We start from the raw sequence: 26,824 nt of genomic DNA, 5'->3' as shown, positions 1-26,824 counted from the left end.
TGAGGAGAGACCAGGTGAAGTGTGTGTGATGTGTTAATTGTATTTAAAAAAAATAATAGAGCAAGACCCAGAAGCTGAACTTCCAATTATCATAACGGTATCTACTTCACAACACATTTTCAAACTTGAAAGAGACATTTTAAACCATAGGAATTCTGAGCAGAATACCTCCAGCTGTGTTCTGCATAAATCTTGCACACTGTACATACGCAGTTTATTTAAATACCAAGTAAAGTTATGACTTACAAAATGCATATTTCAGTCACAATAGAATATCTGTCATTGCCAAAAGCTGCTACGCATTGAATGAAAGGAACAGAAAACAACAAATTAAATTAGAAACGGATAAGAAAAGACAGAATGCTTTCATTTGATGTCTTACCAGACTGAAGAAGTGTGTGTTTTAAAGAACAGAGTTATCAGCCCTCTGCAGAATTTACATTTTTGCGCCCCCCAAAACAGAAGAAAAAAGAAAAAAGTGGTCTTCAGTGTTAGATTAATTTTTGACTACATAGCATTTTGGTCATGAGCCAGAAGTTACCTTTCACTAATGCTCTGCCTATACCAAAATCAACATATCTGTGACCAACAGTTGCCCAATTCTCTGATGATATACAAGAGCCAAATCAGAAAAGGGGCTCAGTCCCCCATTCCTTATTTTACCTTTACAGAAACCTAGAACAAAGAACAAGTCCAACACGAATACCCAGGCAAGCAGTACCCCTGTCCCTCCCCAGGACTGAAGAAGCAAGATGACAGCAAGCACACTACTGAAGCTCTTCACATGTGATTTTGCTAAGCCCCAGGGCAGTACCAGAACATCTCAATGGGATTCTGAAGAGAAGTACAATTTGGAATGATAGCAGGTCTCCTATGCTGTCTGCCATGGAAAGCAATCAAACTGAACTGTCAGTTATGTCATGCATACAAATGTCTCATTCTGTCTTTAACCCTGTATCATTTTAGGCTTTTACTGTATGAGCTCTATCACCTATCTATGCAAATCATTACAAATAATTTTGATTTACTGCCTTTCACTTTATTCTTTCTGTCCTGTAAGAGCACAAATTGTATGCTCCATTTCATACACAATCTATAATTTACACTGTAAAAGACCAGAGTGGCATGACTTTTCTATTACAAAGCTCTGTTGGTTTGTTCCTAACCTGATCCAATAGTCTAATTTTTATCATTATTTCATCAAATTTGCTTGCTACTGAAGCCTACTTTACAAATGCAAATATCAAAATCTCTTCTACCATCTTCTTTCAAGTAAAGTAATACTTTCTCTTCAATTCTACAACTGCTTATCCTAGTGAGAATGTAAATGTCACTTTGCCTGCCTGCCTGAAAAAGTCTTTTTTTTTTTTTTTTTTTTGGGGGGGGGGGGGGGGGGGTAAGTGGTTTGGGGTTTTTTGTTTGGTTTGGTTTGATTTTTTGGTTTTGGGTGTGGTGGTGGTTCCAGGTGTTTAGTTTTGTTTTTTATTTTTTCCTCACATCAAACGCAACTTATTAACAGGTTCATTTTAAACCCACACAGTTACTGAGTGCCTTACACAGAAGCCAAACTCCCCAGTTATTTTATTTTTATGCTTGGTGTTTGTTTACTTGCTTCATTGCTCTACTCTAAGTCCCCTGCACTTCATTAGTTATATCTTCAACTTTTCCTGCATGGCAGCATTTGCACATTGCTTCATTGCTTGCTGAGACTGTGCACTCTCAATTATAAGTATCATGAGAAAATACAGTAAACACACAGGCAAAAGTCAGTCCAAAATACACAAAGGCTTTTGAGAAGAAACAAAACCAAGTGGATAAAATACCACAAAAAACAGAGAATCAGGTGCGAAAGGCACAGGCAAGTAATTTATCAGTTGCGTGTACAAATCCTTCAACAGTAAAGCTTAAGTATCACGGAGCTGCTCCTCACTGTACAACCTTCCCTGGTAACAGGAAGATTTAGAGGCTTTTGAACAAAGCTACTTTTATTTCTGCAGCAACACAGAAGACACAGAGAGTGACCCTAGCCAGTCTGATGGCTGAACATATAATTTCTATGGAGGCTGCAAAGTTACATACAGAATGAAACACAAGATACTTCTCTTCAACTTGCTCACAGGTTCCAACAAACTAAGATACCACAAAAGCTTAAATGTGAGCATGAAACAGGTAAACATTAAGTCTCAAAAGCAGTCCTGTGAACATCAGCAATCTGAAAACTACATTCAAAGGCACTTAATGTTTCATCTATTATTGCTGTTGGTGTACTACAAGATGCAGAGCACACAATCCCTTACTTGGGGATTCTAGACTGAAGTACAAAACCATTCCCATGCTGGGTTTTGGGGTTTTTTTGATTTTACTGGTGTGTGGTGTTTTGTTTGTTTGTTTTACTTTAACATATACGGTGGACAGGAAAGATTGACTGCATCTTTTATGGCAGAAATGCCATATTCAGCAAAAGGTTATGGTAACTTTCTCAAACCTGCCCTTCAGAATCTTAGTTCCACTCCCTCAAGGCTGGCATACAGCATCACACAATGGAGTATCTTATAATTTGGAAATTATAAAACAATTCTATTTATTGCATAACAGCACTGTAACACTGCTATAAGAGATTAAAGAGAATGTCTTTTCAGTTCCATTTACATATGCAGATATCTCAACAGATGTAGATGTAGAACATTAAATGTGTTTTGAAGAACAGTAAATGCTTGTTAGAAAAAGAACCATTTTTAAGGTTTACACCAGCAAAAGCTAAAATGTCTATAGCAACAGTAATGCTCAGAAACAAAACACAGCTACAGGACTGAAATGAAAACAAAAACCACACAGAAAATAAAACAACAAAACTGTCTTTCCCCAGTAGATGTTTTTCAGTCTGTGATTTTAAAGTCTGGGTAGTATTTCTTCTAGAACACTTTCCATAAATGGTAAAACACAGCAAAAGTTACAGGTAGCTTCTAAGTGAGATTGTTGAAAACTAGGGTCTTCAAGACATCACAAAACACAGAATTTTCATATTAGGAAAATAAAAAGGCTTATGTTTCAGTTCCAGAACATACAGAAATCCAATTTATCTCCACTTTAATCACACAAACAACGGGTTTTACACAGTGTCACTGTCTACTCATATCTGTTAGTAAAGTCATCAGGATGAGATTTAGAAATTATCATCATTTAGGTACTACTAGACTGTCTATTCAGGAATGTATTTGTAAGTTAAAAGCACGTGAACAAGAAAAAAGTAAAGATGGGTGGGAGAAAATTCCTGTTAAATACACATAAGCACTAACTTTAAAAGGAGCACAACAAAATCACAAGTAAAACAAAAAGCTTTATTTTATAAGCTTCTGCTCATTGTTTCCACTACAGTTTGCAGGTTTTGTTTTGGTTTTGGTTTTTGGTGGTTTTTTGTTTGTTTGTTTGTTTTTAACAAGTGTGTACACATGTAAGGTAAGAATTAGTGATCTTTTATCTTCATTTTTTCTATATATGGACAAACACTCCAAAACCCCAACCTGCCAAGACAACTCTGCTGAAAGGGAAGGATCTACTCTGTACACAATCTATACTTTTAAAATACACATGCAGAGGGGAAAAAAAAAGCAATGCAAAAGATGGCTGTGTAGAGGAAGCAACTGGAATATGGCAATTACTGGGAGTTGGAAACAACTATTTACTCTTCCACTGAATAACTTACAAAAATAATTCACCATGGCAACAATCATACTTCATAGTAGATAAAGCACTGAATGCTACAAAGCCTTTTCAAAATGATTATGCACCAGCATGTAACATGCACTTTTTTATGTAACTTCACACATATGCCAACAAAATTTGTTTTTGGACTCATCTGGCATTTGCTTTTTTACTCTGCACCACACATCATCTACTTTTCTGACTTCTGTCCCACTCAGATTGCATGGATCTGGAATTGTTGAAGGATTTTACAGCATTAGTCTGGGCAAAAAGATTGATATACAGTAATTAATTCAGTGGCCTTATGTTGCACCATCACACTGCTGCTTTAATATCTTCCTGAGAAATGCATCAATTTGTATTACTGGTATTACTGACAAATCTGTAAAGGAATAATCCTTAGCGGTGTAAAAACCTAAAATGGGTATGTAAACCATCCTCTTAAAACACTTTGAAACTCCCACTGTTGTAGGAGATCTAAGTATCTATGGGACTAATCTCGACTCTACCTTCCTTAGCCATGAATTTAAACAGAGGTAAAGAGCAACAGCTCTCTTTATGAAGTGCACACAGTTCTTGGCCAGCAAATATACGATGCCAGAGCAACGTCAATATTTCAGCTCATTATAGTTAGCTACAGTACCCTGGATAATAAGAACCCATTCAGAGCACATATGAAGAACAACTCCACCAAGACTGATGAAATGTTAAACATAATATCCTGGGATAGTAAGAAAATGCCACTGTGCAAGTGGATTTCTGAAAAAAATACTCATTTTTGCAGAAGACTAAGCTAGCAGTTCAGTGGCTGCACCACTGTATCAATACCAGGAATTTTAACAGCTGTTAAGGCAGATTCTCTAGTAAGAGGTTACAACAAATCCAGGAAATTACAACATTAATGTTTAATGGATGCTTGTCAAGCTGCCTCCTGTCCAGAATGCCGGTGCATGACTTTAAAAAATGGCTTTTAACTGCTAAGTTGCATCTCATCTAAGAAATTTTGAGGAATTTTTAAGTCTCATTTGAAAGTGATCCCATGTCCCAAGCTTAAAAGTCAGAATAAATTTACTCAGAAACATTAAAGTTTCTAGAGTTCAGTTGTGCAGCATTTCAGCAGCATGCCATGATATTGACAATACAGTGGCCCAGTTTCTGAGGAAGAAATTCAAAAAAGGGATGGAATTAAAACCAATACCTATTAACAATATATAAAAAGCAGCAACACATCTTAAGTACATTGTTTTGCAAGATCTTTACATCAATACAATGTCGGCAAAAAGAACTGGAGAGCATCGTCGTGCTTCTCCTTACAGACTGAGTACTGCAGTTGGCACTTGATTTAAGTGGGATCAGGTAGGCTACGTCTCCTGCAGACACCGAAGGACTCGATGGCCAGCTAACCCTGAAGGGAGCGCAGTGCTCAACACCAGCATTTCCAGGAGGTATGGATGCACAGCAGCATACACACGGCTGCAACATGGATAATCAAACCAGTGCTATCTTTATGAGAACTGATAATAGAAACTGCCAAAAGAAAACAATAGGATAAAACAATTCTCCAGAAATGTCTTCACACTTTTGTGTGAAGGCAGGAAAGCTTTTCATTTTTTTTCAAGGAAAAAAAAAAGTTGGAAATACAATAAAGGAGGCACCTTTTCTTAATTGTATACCCCTTATGAAAGTGTAAAGTCGTACACTTCCCCAGATATCCCTATATGGCTCCAGAACTATGACAAAACCACAAACTGAAAAGGCTTATCACATTATTTCCTTAAGTTGAATTGAATGTTATGTTGAAAAAGCAAAGTTAACTTTTTATTTTCTCCTATTCATAATGACTTTTCTGATCATTGCTTAAATTGCATCATATCAAGAGAAAATTTGTATCCAAGTTACAATTCTGAAAATCAGTAGTACATTGCCTTCTCTATTTAAAATCCAAAAATAAATTATCAGACTTTGACAGAACAAGAACTAAAGCAGCAATGTATACATAAAGCCATATATACATACATCCAGTGTAGTTCAGCTAAAGCAGTTTGAAAACTGGAATATATAATACATATATGAGTTTCAATAAGTAGTTTCATATTAAGATTAGACAACATTTTGTAATGTCTTAAACACATTGCTGTCCACAGATTAGCAAGTAACTTCACTAATCAAAGTGCATAAAAAGTGTGGAAATAGGAAAGTGCATTGGCTCTGCCCCTGAGATATTCTGTTTACTCTTAAGTGGATACATCTAAAGAATATTTAGGTTAAACTTAAACCAAATCAATTCAGAACTATTAAAGTTATTCAGAATTTATCTAGTTATACAACTAATGTTTGCTCAGGTGAATAAACCTGAATAAGACTGAATAACTATGAAGCCTTAAAAGAAATTAATTGAGACTTCATTGAAGAGATCCACTTATTAGCAGTAATTCCAAACAAATTTAAGTTAGTACCAATAACTCTTTATGGTCCTAGTTCAATCTGAAGTTATGTGAAAATTTTTACAATATGATAGTGGTACATAATCCAACAGTTTAATAAAAGTACCATCCACTATCAGAACCACTGCAGTACCAGTAGTTACTTAAAATCATTATGCTTCCTTATTAGCATCTTAAGCATTCAGTAAGCTCCCAACTACCATTCCATATGTTTTAAATGTAATTGAAAAACAGTGGATGTTTGAAACTATAACAATGTATTTCCTCAGCTTGAGATGGGGGTAGACCGTTCCATTCTTGTGAGAAACATCGCAAAACAGAACACCACTATTTTTAAGGAATCTGCAAACAGTGAAAGTTACTGGCCTTGCCTTTCTGGGATGGAAAAAAAATAGTCAATTAAAAAAATTAAAATACCTCAATAAAGTATTAATCAATAATAAGATGTTAAAAATAAAAGTCATATTTTCCTGTATTTCTTCATTTTAACATTGATTTCAAATTGTCCAAACAGTTTAGCAACACTTTTAATACCGTCACAGCTACCTTTGCCCTCTTCCCCCCACACTATTTTGAGACTTATTTTGTTTAGAAACAGTGCAAAATTTGACACTTAACAAGTAACCAGCAATACCCCCTTCGCACTGGACAGGGATCACATTACTGTTATTACTTCATTGCAATTCATTCACGGAGAGAAGGGCCTCTTCAAGGAGAGAACAGCAATGCTAAGTTTTGCTGGGCAGACGTCAAGAAGACGAGCCAAATTAAGGAATATATTTCTTGCCGCAAGTAATGCAACTGTATTAATTGTTTCATCTCGTCAGAGACATTGGCACAAATCAGAGACATTGTTGCCACAGACCTGCACATACTGGAAATAATTACAGGCGTTGCGACTGTATAAATCCAGTATAAAACATGGAAATTAGAATATCAAGTATATTCACAATCCACCAAAACCAGGTTGACACGGATATTATAAACAAGGGAAAAGTGTGGATTTAGGTAATACGACAATACACACAAGAAACCATTTTACAAGGAACGCAGAGTTCATCACCCTAATCACTAGATTAATAAATTTGTAACAACTAAAATGCCCTTTTAAAAACAATCCAGGATGCCTCAATTCAAAACCAAACAAACACCAGTCTCTCATGCATAGACATGTGTCTCCAGTGGTGTGTCAGAAATAAAACAGGCTACTTTAGCTCACATTGCATTAACATATACCATTCACCTCAGTATACCATGTATACTGCATTGTGAAAGATGCCAAATTTTACAGTGTTTGCATGTAAGACTTAGCAATGCAAAACAGCAAAGTTTAAGAGAAAACTACCAGCAAGAACACTTGAAAGACTGATATTTGGGTTATGAATGTTAATAATAATCCATACAGAAAGTAGCAGCACTGCAAAAGAAAAATAAGCACAGAAATTTTTATCTTTCAGTGTATTTATAGCAATGAAACACAGACAAAAGGAACCAAGACAAGGAAATAGAAGTACTGTTTAGAATAAACAGATTTTAAAGCTAAGTACAAGTAAATAAGCTTTTCGAATCTGGCAAGCTCGAAAATGTATTAAGCATACAGAACTCCCTTTGCAAAGCTCACTGGAGCAACCACGTATCCAGAGAACAGACAGAAAACTGGTCATTTGAGAAGATGGTACCTCAAACTCGGAGCCCACTGTTAAACTATCATACCCAGGCTAGGTGAAAAAGCACCCCTGAGGCTCAGGCTAGCTGTGCTAGCATCACAACCCAAACCCAATACATCATACTGTATCCTACCCTACACCCTACTGCTTTCGGTCAACCTACACCATAAGCTTAAGTTCATTCACAGGTGTTGGGATGTTTGTTTCTTAACAAAGATTGTGAAAGCAAATCAATTAAATGTTTCTTAACCACTAGGTGTCAGCAGAAGAAAGTACACAGCCAACATCTTCGATGCAGAAAATTCGAGTCTCATTTCCTCTCTCACTTACCAATACACACAACTATTAAATACTACGAACCACCTTCACACACACACAGTAATTATACAGCTATTTCTGTTGAAGATGACCTACTTTTGCGAATTAAATATTTAGAAGATAAAAACATTCCCTCTGTAAACAGAAAAATAAAATCATCAGGAATTTTAAAAAGTCATTCCAGTGAACAAAGTGCTCATATTGGTGTCACTGTTAGAAATGTAAGTAATGTTCGTAAAGGTAACAATCTGCCTCAATACAGCCAAATAAACACACTGCTTCTAATGTGTTGTACTGTAATTAATAGCATCAGAGGTTTGTGGAGACTCGAAGTACATCCCATGTAACAGATATTCTTCCATACTTTAAATGTGGCTCAACGGAAATACAGAAAACACATATACACAGTAGGAAACATAGCTGGATCAGTTAATTTGTTACATAAATCTTATGATTAGACTTGAAAACTGTATTATCTGGATATGTTTTTTCATAGTTCTAGTTACTGAAGGTCTCAAAGTTTATAGCAACAGTAACCCATTCATTGCTGGTGTACTGGTTAGTATATACATCACATAACCTTGTATCTTTTAGAGTAAAAGCTTCTGAACAGAATAAAATCTCTTACGATGCTTAAGTATAATGTGAATTTAAAGTCTGCCCTATGACATATTCTGGGCATACAAAGAATAATAAAACATAGCTTCATATCATTTATCCCGAAAAGTCAATTCATACCAGATGAGATGGTCTGTGTAATTAAATTGTCTTACTCGACAAAAATTAAGAAAGCAGGTAAAGCTGCTGCTTCTATGAATTTATTTCCTAATTATCAGTGGTTTAAAATAAACAGATTTCTTGACTTATGGGACATGGAATGCAAAGCAGCACATCATGTTTGGTATTGCTTATGCCCAATATTTACAATACATGAAGGTGGTAAAAGAAAAAACCCACAATGGAGGTATTTGAAAATACATTCTTTTCCTAGAAGCTATTTCTTCAATTTGCTTTTCTATTTGTCTCAGACATAAAAATTACTTTATCTGCAACTGTTACACCAGTAACAGTTTCAGAATAATTTTCTCCAAATGGACATAAAATTTTTAAAGCAAGTTATGACAGCCACTGTGGTCTTTGTGGATTCTGATACATCAATGGAAAATAATCAAAGAGTTGCTGCATACACTTTAATGTTCTTCTACCATTCAATAAGAAACTCCCGTCATGCCATATTTATATGAGAAGATGTGTATCATGATCACTTTGCCCACCTGTTAGTATATAATCTACAAACTCAGCACACTGAGCTAAATCAGCTGACGGGAAATAATAATGAACTTAATTGCTGTGCAAAAGATGGAATTATGTGAGAGTACAGAAACCTATTTCAAGTGCAGCATTTGAAGTACAGCACAACAGAGAAACACAGGGCTTTAAATTGCAAGTTGCCTTACTAATTGCCAGTTACGATACTTTGTTATTAAATTACAATCCCATTTTCTTTTGTGAACTTAGCAAGTACATGTCCTAATTGTTTTACTCATAATGCACTATTGGGAGTTTCGCTGCATCTTCTTGAGACCAGGTTTTCAAAGGATTTTGAACTAATTTTTAAGTGCAATGTTCCAAACAGTAATAGGATTTAACTGCATTTACTGTTGGCATGTTCTAAAACAGAAATGAAGTATAAAGTAGTTGTATGATGTGCCCAATACCTCACAGGATGTCTATAGCAAAACTGGAAACAGAATGCAGGTCATTTGACTGACACGTTCAGCACATGACACACTTGCAAATTTTCTTTATCTAAATCTTAACATTGAAATGTATAATCAGAAATCAAATTTTTAATTTATAGAAGGATTTGGAAAAGAAAGTCCTGAAAACTTCCATGTCCTGATGATTAAAACTGGGTTTTATGACATATTTGTGCAATTACATTTAGAAGTTTTCTTCGACGGAATGATAAGCAAACAAACAATTTCTTCTACTTCCTTAGGTTAGCTGTCCATCGAAGTTGCATTTTCTATGGGTGTGCCATTGTCAACTGATTTTGAATGTTCATCTTTAACATTCAGCCTTCAAAATACCAGATGGTATTTCCAGAAAAGCAATTTAATTTTTTTATTTTTCTTCATAAATCCCTTAACTAGTTAATCTTACACACACATCCAGGCAAAGCATACACCAATATTCCCAGAGTTGCCTGGCAACTACTGGGAGGAGCATCAGAGAACAAGGAAGCCTGCATGGATGAAGGGAAGCCAGTGTCTACCCAACACGGATAAAGGAGGCTTACAGCCAGGGTGTCCTGCTGGTTTCATTTTTGTTATTTATATGGACAACATTTTAAATACCTCCCATTATTTCACCTTACATGCCTTAAAAGCCCAATAGTTATACCCAGACATACATGAACCAGTCTATACAATTTATTTTTTCCACACATGCAACACATGGATTTCCCCAGCAAGATGTGGAAGGACTCAGGGTGACTTCAAAAGTAATTTCTGAACCCTGAATATGAATTGTAGGAATGATGCTTAGTTGATGGTGATAACTGGACTGTTTAAAATTCATACTGAGCTCTTTTTTCCTTCTGGCTCTAAAAATAACAAGACAAACTAGTAGTGAAGAAACTTTATTTACTGAAACATCCTCAACCTCAAGTAACACTACACCTGCACTCCAGCTTCTGGTCTTCTCCTTTAATATCATGATTAAAATTAGATTTATTACTTGTCTGCATGCCAGATCTCTCCATTAATCTTCACGGAGCAGGACAATTCCAAATACAACACCCTTTCTCAACCAGCAAGCCTTCATTCTCACTCTGCTCACTTAGCCTCCCCACTTACACTCCAAACTCATCTTAGCACCTCCCAGTGGTATTCAAGCTCTCCATTGCTACCACCAATTTTCATTTCTGCCTCCAAATGCTTGCAGGTAAGAGAAGGTGGATGAGAGACCAAAGTATGTTTTTTCCTCTACAGAGATCTTCTTGTTAAGCAGCTGTAGGTCTAAACAACAGTAGTTCAAATGAGCCCATGAACAGTACACTGAGATTTACCACTGCATTTTGACCTGCACATGTGTTAGTTTCCCCTGCTTCAGAAACAGTGAACATAGAATATTTTGGGAATATTTTGTAGATCACTCTGCAGTTAGTAGTTTTCATCCCCCGTATTTCTGGGACATCTCTCACGAACGTTACTCACCCTGTTTAACTTGTCTCTAAAGTATGTACATTTTGATGATAGACAGTTAAAAGGAACCCCCTAAGTACAAGGTAGCAAAACCGGAGTGTCACAAAACATGTGGAAATACATAGATTTGGCTGGACTGATTTGTATTGAAGTCGGTGAAGCGACTTGCAGTAAGCCAGGAACAGATGCCTCACTAGAAGTAATAAACCCAAGATCAAGTACAGAAAAATCCTTCCCCCACTCAGATGGCACTTAATCATTGCTAAATAAGATATTAGCTCTGAACCAGAAGCAAGAGATTGAATTTCCCTAACAGAACATTTATCGTCAATAGTTACAACTCCAGACAGTCTTCATATTTCTGTAAAAGCGCAATTTCTTTACTAATTATGTTCTTAAATGCCATGATTCCATAAATTTACATTTTTCAGTCGAGCATATATTGTGTAAAAAGTGTATCTTTTACTACCTTTAAAACTAATACGATGAATACCCACGTTTTGTAGTGAGAAAAAATGGTCAGCTCTGCACTATCCTCCTACAATCATTAATGTATACTTTTTAATCATCTCTCTTCTAACTTAACTGTCTTCAAAACAAGCAACACTCATACCTTTCCATAAGAAGTTTTCTCCCTGTGTGACTGATCACGCTTGTTGCACTGCTTTCTTTTTTTGGAGACTGGAACACTGTTTTCAGTACTAGTCAGTCAAAGAGCTGCAATGCTGACCTTAGTAAGAGTAGGTTACACTACACTTTGAGTTCTTGTTCGCTTTTTTCCCCACCACAACTGCAGTTTTACATCTTATGCCTACTAAATTCCTACTTACAGGTTCAATTTTCAGGGCGTTTCTGTAGCTCCCAAAGAAAGATGCTTGTGCTTTTAGAAATGCTCTTGCAACACCGTCTCCAGTGGTTGTAGAGACCTTCTTCAATCTGTTCTTCAGTGCAGAAACCTGAAATCACAGAAGCCTAGATCACTCTCCTGTCACAAACAAAGCTTAACACACTGGGGCACAGTGAAATGAAAAAACGTGCTAACCACAGCAGCAGTTATGACACAAAGCAGCATTGTGAATTCAGAGTTGAATTTTTCAGTTCTAAAAGCATTACTTGTCAAGCTGGTTTACTTCTCTAAGATGCGGTTGGATTCTTTTCAGAAACCAATAGGAAAATAAAACTTTTGTTTCAACCTTCCCTCCTAATTGAAATCCACTGTTAGCATGCTGACGAGCACTCTTTTAAAGGTAGTCCATGAAGTTCTGTGCCATTCTTGATTAGAATCTATGAAAGAATTTCAGCTAATCAAACACCAGACTAAGAGAGAAACTGTTCTGCCTAACCAGGCCACCCATCACCACCAAGGCTAAGAACAAATTCTGTAGGTCTGAAAAATCTGTTTGCCACAAATACAAGTTGTTGGGTTTTGTTTTATTCTTTTTTCTTTTAAGGCTATATTCCCTTGTGTTTAAGAGAGTTAGTGGAAAATAACAAAATGAGAGTTTTATTTATGCATATGGCAGGTTCCCTTGGCTGGCTCCCAGACACCCATCCAGCCGCTCCCTCACTCCCCCTCCTCAGCGGGACTCAGGGAGAAAACATGAAGAAAAAGCTCGTGGGCCGAGTTAAAGACGGGGAGATCACTTCCCAATTAGCATCACCAGCAAAACAGGCTCTGCTTAGGAAAATTAATTTTAAGTTATTGCCAATTAAAATAGAATTGGATGGTGAGAAACTCAGGCAGAAACTAAACAAGCTTCCCCTCTCCCTGCTCATGGCCTGCCGGACCTCTGGCATGGGGCAGCAGCAACGAGGCTCGCGGCCAGGGCGCAGCAGACCCCCTCCACTGCCCCTGCCTCCTCACCAGGGCCCCCCACCCGGTGCCTCCTCACCAGGGCCCCCCACCCGGTGCCTCCTCACCAGGGCCCCCGCTGCTGCCCCTGCCCCCTCACCAGGGCCCCTCCCCACCTCCTTACGAGAGCCCCCTGCTGCCGCCTCTGCCCCTGTCTCCTCACCTGGACACAGCAGCCCCCCACCGCCGTCCCTGTCCCCTCACCGGGTGCAGCAGCCCCCCGCCACTGGCCCTGCCTCCTCACACTTCTCGGCGCTGCCACGCGGTGCTTCGCCCCTCCCACACTGGCTCCCCGCGCAGCGGGGCCTCTCCTCACGGCAGCGGCCAACCCCCGCCCAGCACCTCGCCACTGACACCCCAAACGATCCAGAAAACCTGCCGTTTTTTTAAGAAGTCTCAAATTAACCATGACATTCTGCCTACTGAAGTGTTGGGTTTTGGGTTTTTTTCCTTCCTTCTCAAGAGATCTAAACCACCTGTGTGCAGGACAGCTCCTCTCCCTTCCACTCTGGAGGTGTTTAATTACCTCAGGACTCACAGAGCTGCGCTCCAGGCACACAGCCCTCATGGTCTCATCAGCATTTACACAGGGACACTTCCCTATCACAACTTGGCAAATATCAACTACATGCACTTTTATGCAGGCAGTTAAAACTACCGTGATCCAGGTTACCGGAATATTCTTTGTTTTCTGTGCACACCAAGGGCTAAAGTTTTAGAGGACTACCCATCACTGTTCCCTGAGCTTCAGAATTCCTCACACATACAAGAAGGTTGTGACTTAGTCTGATGTCTCTTTTCTAGTGCTTGGAGCTCTGTAACTACTGAAGCAAGGTTATGTATCTATGTATTATTGTTAGTGACAGCATTTTTCTTTTCCAAATGCAAGCTGGGAAAGGAGATGATAAAACATTTCAAGGATTAATACCAAGCTTGCTGTGCCTGTGCCGCCAACAGTTATAGGTTACGTTAAATCATTAACAAATAGTTATGTCAGTAGCAATTTTTTGGTGTTGCAGACAGAACCAGGACAAGGCAAGTTTCTGGAGAAGAATCTCACAGAACACGATACAGAACAACCATCTGGGCACCGATTCTGGAAATCCAGCTCACGCTCTTCAAGGATGCGGTCCTGTCACGTACAAAAGGTGGGTTTGACGAGATACCTTACGCAGAAGACAGGACGGAGCCACTAGTGCAGAAGGAAAGCGGAAAGCCAGGAAATCCCTAGTCATCTTGATTTGCAGAAGAAGATGAATGACTCCATAAATATCCATATTATGAATTCAACAGAAATAATTCCACCACTAACTAACAAGTCTCCCTTATTCAAATGCCATTCTGAAAAACCTCCACTGGGGTAGCTCTATATACTTCACACTATGCCAGAAACGTTACAGGAATATTACTTACAGAGTAAGCAAATTCTGTTGTAGTGAACATAACTTTGTTTCTGAGAGTATGAATAGTACCTCACAAATATAAGGTGATGGTTCAAGTGTTCCAATTACTTTTCATGCATTCCCCCCATCCTTCAGCTCATAACAAAAGCTTATCCTAGCCTCATTCATACCTCCAAAATCCTACCAGATGAGTTGAGCTTTTTTCTGCCTTGGGGTTTTACCACCAGACTGTCTTAGTAGCAAATGGCAGGCTGATTTTACTGAACAACTGTTCTTGAGCACTTCAGTTTTATCCCTCCTATAAGCATGTCCCTCACTTCCTCCTTCAGTAGCCTCGGATCTGGGGAGGCCATGAAAGTGACTCCTCAACTGCTATATAGGTGTTAAATTTATAATCCATGCTGTGCACTACTTTTTCTTCTTTTAATACTAGATGTTATATTTGCACTTGTGTTTACCAAAACAGTTGCAGAGACATTTCCTTTAAAATTTTCTGCAGACTCCATTGTAGAAAGGATTTCATTACAGTTATTTAGTATAACAGAAATAAGCAAGAGCGTCTCCAGCATTGCTTATAAATCTGAATGCTGTGGCTTATGCCAATGATCCATGCATTAATGAGTCCATAAGCACATATTAACATAATACATTATAACACATTTAGTCTATCACGCCTATAAAATAAGCTCACTCCTATTCACTGAGATAATGTCTCTCAAGGAGCTCTGTTATTCTCAAAACGCAAAAGCTTCATGAGGTTTTCAAACCCAAACAGCACACTTCTCTGTGTTTGAAAGGGTCTGGACTTGTAGGGATGAAATACACATTTATTTCCTATATTAACTTATGTAAACCATTTAAAGACTGTTCTTAAAAGTGCAATAAAATGTCCATAGCTCTGAGTAGCTTCCAAATCCATCTCAAACATTTTTCTAAGTTGTTTTCTTTAAATATTCATGTGAAGATAAAAAATTTGCCATTTATATACCAGGAAAAGGCTCTATGCTTCCTTTTACAACAAATTAAAGTTCAGAAAGCTAGTCACAGCCTTTCGGTGTTTCAGCTTCCCTATTTGGTATAGAAGCAGAATATTGATAGGTATTTTGCTAATTCTTTAAGCTTTTATATCATTTGCTCTCTTCTTAGACTAAATCAAACACTGTAGCATGTGTAATATGTACACTTTTACTCTTTCCATCAGGATTACTGCAATATGCATGCCATAGCTTTTTAAACGAAAATGTTAACAGTGACATATTTAAAGAGACTAACAAGTAAGAAAGAATAATCCATGTTTACTCTGGAATAAATTAGTACATAACACAAAATAGATTATACAAGCAGAATTATGATTGTTTCCTGCCTAAAGAGGCAGTAATACTTTAAAAAAAGAAAGAAAGAAAAAAAGACTGTGACCACTCAATATGAAGATTATTTCTAGCCAAACTGACACATATACATGCAGACTACCCTGAGAATGTTTTTTAAGATTTTTATACTTCTGGCAGTTCAGGTTTAAAGGTCCAACTTAAACTATCACCATGTTTCAAAATGCAATCTGTGCAATGCAGCATAATGAAATGGTTCAGTAAAGGTGCTAGTGGAAATTCTTTTAATTAGGTCCAAGGCTTTTCAGTTGTCAACATGAATAAAGCAAGAAACATTCTATTGCAAACACAGTGTAAGAAATAAAAATGGATTCACCTTTAAGAAAATGGCTCTGCTATAGAGTTGTAGTGTAGTACTTCTTGCTGTCCTAAAAGCAGTTAATTTCGCACTAAGTGGAAAACTGTAACATAGGCTTCCTACTTGTGATAACTTGTTAATGAATGGACAACAGTAGCACACACAACTAAATTACTGACAGCCTAAGATATTCATAGGCTAGTGCAAATTTACAATATTCTCACAGCCATCAGATATGTAAGATCTCTTTGGCGCAGTACACTGCATTGCATCAGGGCTTCATTTAATAAAAACTACAAGTTGACAGAGCGAGCTTATGCTTTATTCCTTGTACTATGAAGCTCTGACTACAACTAAGACTAGAAGATGACACTTATTTGGAAATACATGAAAAATCCATAAGGGTTGCATAAAAAAAATTACTACCCCCTCTTTGCTATTCCTTGCAACACAGACGGTGGTGTAGGAGACTTGTCAGCAGCAGATGCACTTATTGTAATCACAGTCCTTAATAAATCTCTTTTTTTAATATTGACTATTTTAAAAGGAAAGTTACTTCCCAGGGCATTCTCATGCTGCCAGATTTTCAGCAACATATCGGAAGCAGAAGGTGAAGGAGGGACAATTTTTCACATTTCAAATAGTTCATCAATAAGGCAGTAGTATATACCTTGATTTTCAGGGACCTGACCTAATCAGTTCAGGCAGCCTGACTGCTAGCAGGTACTGCTGAGGTAAACAGGGGCAAAGAAATTACTTAATCTGATCCTGCTGGAACTGTCTCAATACTATCCAGCTCCTGTGACACAAATCTTAACTGGAAAGAAGTTTCAGTGTATGTGTGAGTTTGGGTCCAAGGACCCAAAAGAAGAGTAAAGAACCGTTCATTCTAGATTAACAAGAATCAACAGTTTAGGTGGCAACATTACTGTCACAAAACTCAAGCACAACTCACTACCTGAAGCTCTAAAATAATCACAGGACTTCATTTACTTGATTAAAAAAGCTGTTCAAGGAGAGGGGGAAAACAGCTTTAAAAACTTACCACGGGATTAACTACCTGATGGTAAATGCATCACACAGAAGATGTTTTTTTCCTCATATAGATAGATTTAATTTAGCAAAGTAAATTTTGTGTCTATTCAGCAGTGCATGAATTGCTCGCTGTTCACATTAAGTAGCAAAACCGGCAGAATAGTTTGACATAACAGCCATTTATGATCATGAAACTGCTGAAGACATTTTTAGTTTCTCAGATCATAAATGCATCTGTTTAGACTGAGACCAGGGGGAAACGCAGTCCCAGAATCTCCCCATCCTCCCAGGAAAGCAAAATTAAAAAAAAAAGAAAAAGAAAAAAAAGTCTAATGGATTGGCTTTAGGGTCTCCCTGCTGAGATGAACAACTTGATCCACTTACAGTTCCAAACACATGATGCATGAAAGAACTGACAGAAATTCAATTCTTGCAAAGAAGAGCAGCTGCTCTCTAGTGGTCAAAGCCAAATATTAAGCAGTCTGAAGGCAAGGAAAAGACCTAGAGGAGAATACTTCATTATCTAGGTAACTAAAATAATGAAACAAAGCTAAATAAGACATAAACACTGATCCCAAACATTAATTACACAACGCAACATGATTCAAGTTAAGGCTTTGTTGCGACAAATATTAATCCCAGCTGTATTTATATGGCAGTTGTGAAAAAAAAAAAATACACCATGTACGCTATTTGTGAGCCATGCCAGTTAATTGAATTTGCTGGCAGCACTTCCTCTGCTCTGCTCCAAACATCCTCCAAGATAAAATGTAGCTTTTAAATAGACCTGTGGAAAACTGAATCAAGAAATTTGAACTAATAAAACACAACTCTCTACTGTTATAAAAGTGAAGTAAAAGTAAATAATGAAAGGAAGGAAGTCTCTTAAAATTTATTACATTCCAAAGCTTGAAGTTCTGTGTTTATTGGTGAAGTCTCTTCTGATGTTCTACAGTGTGCCTACAACAGCTCCTTTAATGAAGTCTCATAAAATCTAATATAATACTTGATTGTTGACAAATCATATACATGTTTGAGGCCCCGCGCTCACTGTATCCAGACATTTCTTACATAATTCCATGAAATTTACAAGTCTGTCATTCCCTGGGTTGCGGATAATGGCACGAGCGATGACCAGCTGGCAGATTTGGATGCCGGGAGTGAAATCAAAATGAAAAACTATATAAAGCCAGAAAAATTCATGGAAGTAACTTTTATAGACTAAATGCTTGACTAAAGCCAAAATGTTCACAATCAAGATGGACCTTTCATCCAGAGCCCACTGTTTTTGCAGAATGGATCACACCACAGATCACAGAGAAATGATGGGATGTCACAGTAGGAGGCACTGGGTATTCACCATTACTTGAGTTTTTCCTCAAACAGACCTGCTCATATTGAGCTCACTGCATATCAATTTTATTTCTCAACTACACATAAAAAGGTATAGATCTAACTGTCAGCACAATATTTTGAACTAGTAAAAGAAATCCAGATTTTCCCCTGCCATTTCCTCCTAAACAGTCACCCTCAGACTTAAAAATAGCTTCTTACACTCTTACTCACTTTACTGCTCTTCCCTCTCAGCTTCTTTAGTGAAGATGATTACAGCAGCAAGTAGCAAGCTGGATGTAATTCTTTCCCATTTAAGGGAAAGATCAAATATTTATACAACATGTCTATCAAGTTATTAAAAAATAAATTACCAATAAAAGTTTGAATTAGAAAAAAAATAAATTCTGAAATATAGACACTGAGCAGTCCTAGATGTGAATAGGAAGTAGTCCGTTTGATATTGTAATTCAGGATATAAAACACACAAAGTTCATTAAAGCTCACCTGGAAGAAGTCACAGGAAAAAAAACATACCGTTTCATTTGGAAACCAAAGTTATCTACAAAAGCAGGATTATTTTTTTCCTAATAGAATGACTAAAGATGATTTAAAATACTACTACTACTATACCATGAAGAAATAAGTTTTATTTTTGTTTCTTGTTCAGACATACCATAACCTGCATGTTTTTAATTTCTCTTTTTTCACCTGTAAAAGACTAACTCTTTAGATGACCTGAAACTTGATGATACCATTCCAAAACCAAAATTGGATTGCTTCAGCATTTCTAGCTTATGTGGGCATTAGCTAATTTTCATTAGGAGGCTTGAAAATATGTCTGCAAATATTCAGAGACATTACTTAACACTTCAAAACAGGAAAGAATTGAGGTAAAGCAGTTTACTTATATTAATGAGAGGAACACAACCAGACACCTCAGTTACAAACCAAACAGGTCAAAAGGATTTACACTTTTAACTAATGGAATAGTTGCATAAGTCATTTAATACGTACCACATCGTTAGGAAGGTTCTGAAGGTCATCGAAAGGGGTTTCCAGTGTGTTGGTATCTACATTAAGAATCACTACATCTTCCAGGGCCATGTTTCTTACTTTCTAAATATAAGCAAATTCAAGAAAAGTGAAAGGAAAAAAATCTAAGTACAAAGAGTCAAATTTTACGCATAAAGGAGACAAGTGATGGCATAATATGGCATTACAAAACTTCAAGCATTTTAAGAACAACCAACATTCATGTTTTTCTGTTCACTATTTATTTATTCACATTTTATAATGCTGAAAAATTAACCTTCAATTTGCAGAGAGACATTCTTAACATTGTGCGTACTAAAATTTTTTAAATCAGAGTTATGATTATTCAAGCGAAGATTTATTTCAAGCACCTCTACTAATATTTCTCTGGATCTGGTATCCTGCTTGCACATTTAGCAGTTTCTAGCAGAGTCAAGATTTCAAGTATATATTTTTATATTTAGAAATTAATTTAAACAATAATAAACAGTAGCTTTTCTAGGAGTTAAGAGCTGCACTAAATCAGGGATGGGAACTGGTTTCCAAATTCCAGGCTGAATTTTGGAACGCCAACAGAGAAAAATTTACAACTGTATTTGAGTAGAATGGGCACTAGCAGAGGTTAGTAAAGAAATAATTAAAAAGAAAAAGGAGGGAAAAAAAAGTTAAGAGAAAAACAGCTCCACCGTATCCCAGTCTCTTAATGTTCAGCGACTCTAAACTTTTTATCCTGTTCCCGTGAACTGAGAGAAAGAAGTGTCTTTAATCTAGTTTGAGTGTTTACATCATCTGTAACAGTGCATGGACATACACAAGAAAAGCATAGCCTATTTCTCAAAAGAACGATCCTTAGTACCTTTGACTTTAAGTGTCTGAAGATGTTGGTGATCTAATCAAATTTAAACATTGTCAGACTTTACTTCCCTGCTTAAACAACAGTAAATTAATCACTGATATGAAACAGAGCAGCATTTAAATATTTATTTTAACACTTTTTCCACTAACAGGAGAGTTTAATCCTTTTTTTATTGTTATTTTGACTGACTAATTATAAATATTTAAGCCCTCTTCAAATGAAGCTTTGAAAAAATCAAAATCAGAAAGAGCAGAACTATAGAATATGGCAATTACAGAAACTTCCCAGTGACACTGTAAACAAATGTTTAAGTATCTACATACCTATACATAGGACCAAATGCAAGTCACTGAGGAGGGAAATGAACAAAAACATACTCAATTTTTAATTAAGGTTTTGTGGGGTGGGGGGAATTGTTTCCTTTAAAAGAAAGGAACTAAAGCTCTAAAACAATGGCAAAGTTGAGCCTTAGGCATCTAAATAATTACCTTCGGTTTTCAAGGCTCAGCCCTCCATCTATAAAGAAAACTGCTGTGTACTTGGGGGGGGGGGGGGGGGGGGGGGCACGTTAAAAAAAAGCCAACAACTATAAAAAGCACTTTGTAGACATTTATGTTTAGGTCTTCCATAAGAAATTTCTTTAGCTTAAATGGAAGAATACTACATTTAATGCTTTCCATATAAAAAGCTCAAGTACTGCATGACAAACCAGGTACTTTCCTCTACATTTCAGGAACCAAAGGTCACTCTGTTGGCTACATCTGATAAACTCTAAAGCAATCCAGGAGTCTTGCTCCTTCTAGGAGTCCGGAAGCACCAGACAAACTGATTTGCTCCTTCCTGTTTCATAAAATTAAAAATCTCACTTATACTCAGAGGAGTCTAAAAAGCTCTAACAAAAAGGTCTTGCAACGTACTTAACCAAAGCCAGAAGCTTGTCAAAATCGACTGCTAGCACAAGACAGAAGGAATTAAAAACTTCTCTTGATTCTTGCCGAAGAAGCAACAAACATGTGCTTGAGCTTGTCAATGGCTGTTTTTTAACACTGGTGATGAATCTGCACCTTCCCTTCAGCAAAGTGTTGGGGGGTTCTACAGCAAAGAATAAGCTTGTGACAAGTGGGTATCTGCCAGGGGGTACAGCACCATGCTCATGGAGCAAGGACTGTAAATGCTGATCAATATAATCATCTCCACACATGGCCCAGAAATAACTGTATCTGAAAGGAAGGCTAATATTAAACGCTGCTGTGCTATACCTTTACACCACGAAGAGCACAACCTTACTTTAAAACTTCTCAATATTTGTATTAAGACAGTGGATCTCCCTGGAGACAAACTCTCAAATTTAATAAAACACTTGAGACTACCTTGATTTATAGCATCTGTCTTGCAATGTATTTGAAAAAAATATAATTTTTCAAAGGTCCAATTGTGGCTCATCCTAGAGAAACACAGACTGACCAGTTCATCTTAATCCTTATCTGTGTTTATCATCTTTTACTATAGTATTTGATAAAGGTATTATTAGATAGTTATAAGGGCTTTTGTCAAATAATCATATGGTTCTTTTACTAAACGTAGTACCTATTAGCCCAACTGACCTGGAAATAAAAGTATTTACTCTCTTGTTGGAATTTCAGCAAAAAATTTCCAGCATCCAGCTACATTTCTCCCATCAAATCCCAGCGGACTCTATGAATCACACCTACATGTAGACCATTTTCAGAGGTAGTTTGCGTGTTGTTTTAATTTTCTTAAAATACTAAGAGACAGCCACTAAGCCGTATACAGTTGCATTCCACAACTACCTGAATATCTAACCGAAATTTTACAAATAAAGTGATACCTGTTAAACAGAATGGACTATATTCAGGATGTTCATATTTTGCTAAAAATATATATATATAAATAAATGGAGAAGCAAACAGCAAGAGGAAATGTGAACATTACAGTTTCCTTATCTAATTTTACTACAGACTAGAGATTTGCTGAGTCAAGAGAGGTGATTCAGTGAAAATGCGCATCACGTATCACTACTTCAAACCTTTCTTAACCATCCTTACCAAATTACTTGTAGCTATAATTAATCACCTAAAAACCATCAAATCGAACTAACATCTACACCTGCCTTTTATTTTAAATGTCTCTTTTTAAAAGAGTGGAGAGGTATGGAAAGCTGGTTTAACAAGCACGCTGAACCCATTGTTTATGGCCTCTATAAACATGGCTTAGTAAGAATTACTGACTTAATCAGAGAGAACTTATCTCCTGGTGAAAAGAGCACTTTAAATTTTAGAAATGGCACCTTTACTGTGAAAATCTCTTAACTTTTCAAACAAACTCCAGGGGGCCTTAAACACCAGGTCAGTAAATAAGCAGCAGTTAGTTAGTGCGTCTGTCCTGCTCACAAGCAGCCAAACACTTGAAGTTAATTTAAATTTTTTATGTGGAAGTTCACAAAAACACTGAGAAACTATTTTCTAATAGAAGTATTAAGACGTGCTCCTGTCTCATTCGGATCACAAGCTAGTAGCAATATTCAATACACTAACACCACTTCATACTAAATGTAATTTTATTATTGCTGTCCGGTTGGCAGTTTTTGCATTTCCTACCATAAAAAAAATATCCCAAGTTAAACTTCTTTCAGATGAACAATTTTATTTAATAGTTCATTTAAAGAAAAACCCAACATAACACAAAAAAACCTAACACCACCACCCTCCTCCCCCCAAAAAAACAGGTTTGCCTAACTTCATGGCTAAATTAGTATAAAAAAAAAAACAAAACAAACCCAAGTTGATCATGAGGTTTCACAACCAGATACAAATGTGATCAACATATTATAAAATTCTGTTGTAACAAAGAAAACATACCTTCCACCAATTCTTTTGGACAGGTAAAACTCTTAATAAAAACTAATATTCTTAGTAGCTAGTTTGTGTGTTATATCTGAAATTATGTAAGTATGATTCACAACAAGTCTAAAATCCATTTGCTTAATGACTTGTCTCTACTTAGTTAATAGTTTCCATTTATTTTCTTAAGAAAAACACCACAACACTGCAGACAACAATGTGTCAATCTGGCTGCCAGAAGCAGGAAAGGCAACGGATATAAAATTTTATTATTTCATGCCCCAACAGCAGCCAGAAGGACTTAATGAAATCACCCTTAGATTTACAATCTGAAATAGCTATTCAGCAGACAAATCTGGTTAAGCTGGATGTGCCCCCTGACCTCTCCACCCTTTGATCTGGGCACAGCAGGTGGGCTGTGCCCCCTCCTGTGCATCTCCCACTCTTCCGCCCATCTCCCAACCTTGATGTGCAGTACCCTGATCCTGTACAGGTGATTCTCAAGATCCTTATCACAAGCAGCTGTTGCCAACTGAGTGACAAACATCACTAGTGTGGGTCTAATGTTATCGCTATCGTACCACAGAAGAAAAACCCTCTATGCTTCCTGGTAAGTCTACTTGGCACTGCAGTGTTTGTCTTTCTTAAAACTTACCCCTCAAACGTGTTTGTGTGTCTATGTGTGTGTGTGTGTGTGTGTCCCCAGAACCCCACAGTTATTATTTTCATTTTCCCAATAATTGGACAAAAGGCAATTACGTAATGTCACATTTTTAAATGCATTTTTATCGGTACTCCTGAAACCATGTACAGCCATATTTACAGTATTTGTGAGTGACTAAATTACACTTAATTTTCTAAGACCTGGATTTAAGTATATATATAACCCCTTCATTTAAACCCTGTAAAAAAGCTATACTTCTTCAGTTATAGCTAGAAAAGGCAGTGATTTCCTAAGTATAAATGGATAGAAAAAGATAAATATTACTCCTCACCCAATCAAAAAATATAATTAACAATTAACACTACCACTAGAAGATGCCAATGGTCAATCAATTCTCAGGATGTCTTCTGCGGTGAGGGGAAACCACGTGGCACTGCCAGGACTAAGCCCAAGCTGATGCAACCTGTTTCTCAGAGTTTGTTAGCCCAGACTCCGTGCCTGCGAACTGGCGCACCGTCACACTGGATCACAAATGGAGCACCCTCACGTCTACTTGGAAAGACCAGGTAAATACACCAAGAAGTGTTTCCAGAACACACACATGGGGTCCAGAGGGCTGAACACGCAGCTCTCCGTTCATCTGTCTGCATAAAGAAGAGACTACCAACATTACGCGAGATCAGCTGCCAGGTCACACGGAGCAGGAATTTTAGTGAACCTTCTTTTCCTAATGTGTAAGTGTATTTACTCATACTAGGTTAAAATAAAACAAAAACCTGCTCCTGTAGGTTTTACGATATGTATAACCATCCTTTATGCTTAGGGAGAAGGTTAGAAAAATCATTCTGACAAACGCAATGTGAAGTTTCACACACCAATTCATTCTGGATATTCTCACAAGAAAGAAAAATCTCAAGTCCCAGAAAAAGTCCTTGAGTGACTGGAACACTAGGAAAAAAAAAAAAAAAAGGCATAAGAAACAGTTTTCTAATCATTAATTTTAAAGGTTGGTTCTGTGCCCTGAATAGAGCACAAAAATGGTGGGCGTTGTTACTTCAATGAGTGGAAGCCTAGCACAAGAAAGTATCCTGCCCACAGCTCAGTATCTGACAGCTAAACAGAACTATCCCCAATGAATAATAAAAACCACATGTGTCTAAATTCCAATAGGTAGTCTACTAGGTCAAGGGCATTCCTGTTCCATCAGCACCATCACACTAATAACCTTTCCTACAGAAACAGTTGCTGAAACAATCGTTTACTATGACAAAATGTAAAAGGCTGCCAGCTAAGCCCAACACCCCTTGTAACGCAAAGGTCAATTTAATATAATTTGAACACTAAAATAGCACACAGTACACAGGTAGAAAATAAAACAAGATTACAAAAGGGATGTGTTCATTTGATAGAGTTTCATTTTCCTATCTCATTATTTATCAGTACTTATCTTCGTCTAATATGAATTCAATTAGTTCCGTAAGCATGTTCCATTATTCATGTGATAGCTCCAGCCTTGCTTATCCAACAGCTTATAAACTTTTAGCCTTCTTTGAAGTCACTTTATGGATTGCTAAATGGAAATCTTATAAAGAATGACTAACTAGGTGATGATAGAAGAGCTGAAAAATAAGAGTACAAAACACAGCTCTATATTTTCTACCGAGATTTTCCCTCATAAATCAGTTGGAGCCCTCTGACCTATAACAGGAGATTATCTTATCTCACTGGAGAACATTTCAGTCACAGCAAATTAGATTTAACAGTCAATGGATATGCTTGATATTTTAATCATAAGAAAAATTTGTCATTTTCCATTAAAATAACTGCTCCTTCTGCAGAGACCCCATGTAACGGGAAACTGCAAACTAACTTTAAGATACAAAATGATGTGACAATAATCTTTTGAGGTGAGAGAGAGGGTGTACTTTGTTTAAAATCATTAACGTTTCCACTATATTTCTTCCAGAAGACCCACTCCAAGACAGGGATAGCAAAAAACCTCAGAAACAACAGTAAGGCTAGAAAATTGTTTTTTTCCTACATTCCAAATTCACGTTTCCCTTTATACCATGGCTTTCCCTGCACAAGTTTAGGCTTCCACTAACATTTACGCAACAATGACAAATTCTGCAGTCAGAGCTGCTGAGGCAGAACCACGAGCCTATATATAACTGCAATTACTCCCATAGGGCTCTACAGTAGATAAAAAGTCCACCTGTCTTAACTTGAATGGAAAGCTGGAGAATTAATCCCTTATCCTGAAGCTAGAACACGTGGATTATCAAAAAACTTTTAAAGATCTATTTGCTGATATTTCAGCATTTCAAGAAAAATGAAGCTGAATAATTACCCTAGATTTTAGTTTTAATTTATAAAACTATTGTGATATGGAAAATCAATATATCATTTTAAAAAATACACAACTGCTGGATCATGAAAAAAATTGCTGTTGCTACTAGGTTGCTAATCTAACAAATAAACCACACAATTTTACACCTACATATGAGGAAAAAGAGTAGCTGCAGCATCAAAAACAGGCAAAGAGATAAACTAGTAATTGTCTAGCTCATTTGACAAATGTCACCTTTCCTTTGCCCAAGGCACAGAGAAATTATGCAGTACTTGCCAACAAACAGATGCAATAGCCCACTGTGTGGTTTTATTTTATTTTTCAATGGAAAAAGCACAGTTAGCTGGAAGATGTATTTCTATCTGGGAGTATTCAATTTATCCTTAAGAGCAGAGAAGGGAGAGAAGACA

At 37.0% G+C, this 26,824-nt stretch overlaps 1 protein-coding gene across 4 annotated transcripts in view; it reads right to left on the bottom strand.

The window, feature by feature from the left end:
• DENND1A (DENN domain containing 1A) overlaps positions 1-26,824 on the bottom strand; it is a 231,116-nt gene that overhangs the window by 68,647 nt on the left and 135,645 nt on the right. For all 4 annotated transcript variants that reach the window (XM_080402471.1, XM_080402472.1, XM_080402474.1 and 1 more), the window contains exons 12-13: positions 19,666-19,767; positions 12,171-12,296 (exon numbers count right to left, since the gene is read on the bottom strand). In XM_080402471.1, the coding sequence (XP_080258597.1) occupies positions 12,171-12,296; positions 19,666-19,767 (228 nt within the window). The remainder of the gene's footprint in view (positions 1-12,170; positions 12,297-19,665; positions 19,768-26,824) is intronic.

This window comes from Falco punctatus (assembly GCF_963210335.1).
Source record: "Falco punctatus genome assembly, chromosome: 9".
Lineage (NCBI taxonomy): Eukaryota > Metazoa > Chordata > Aves > Falconiformes > Falconidae > Falco > Falco punctatus.
Note: the sequence above shows the minus strand (reverse complement) of the source record. Positions and strands in the feature narration are given on the sequence as shown.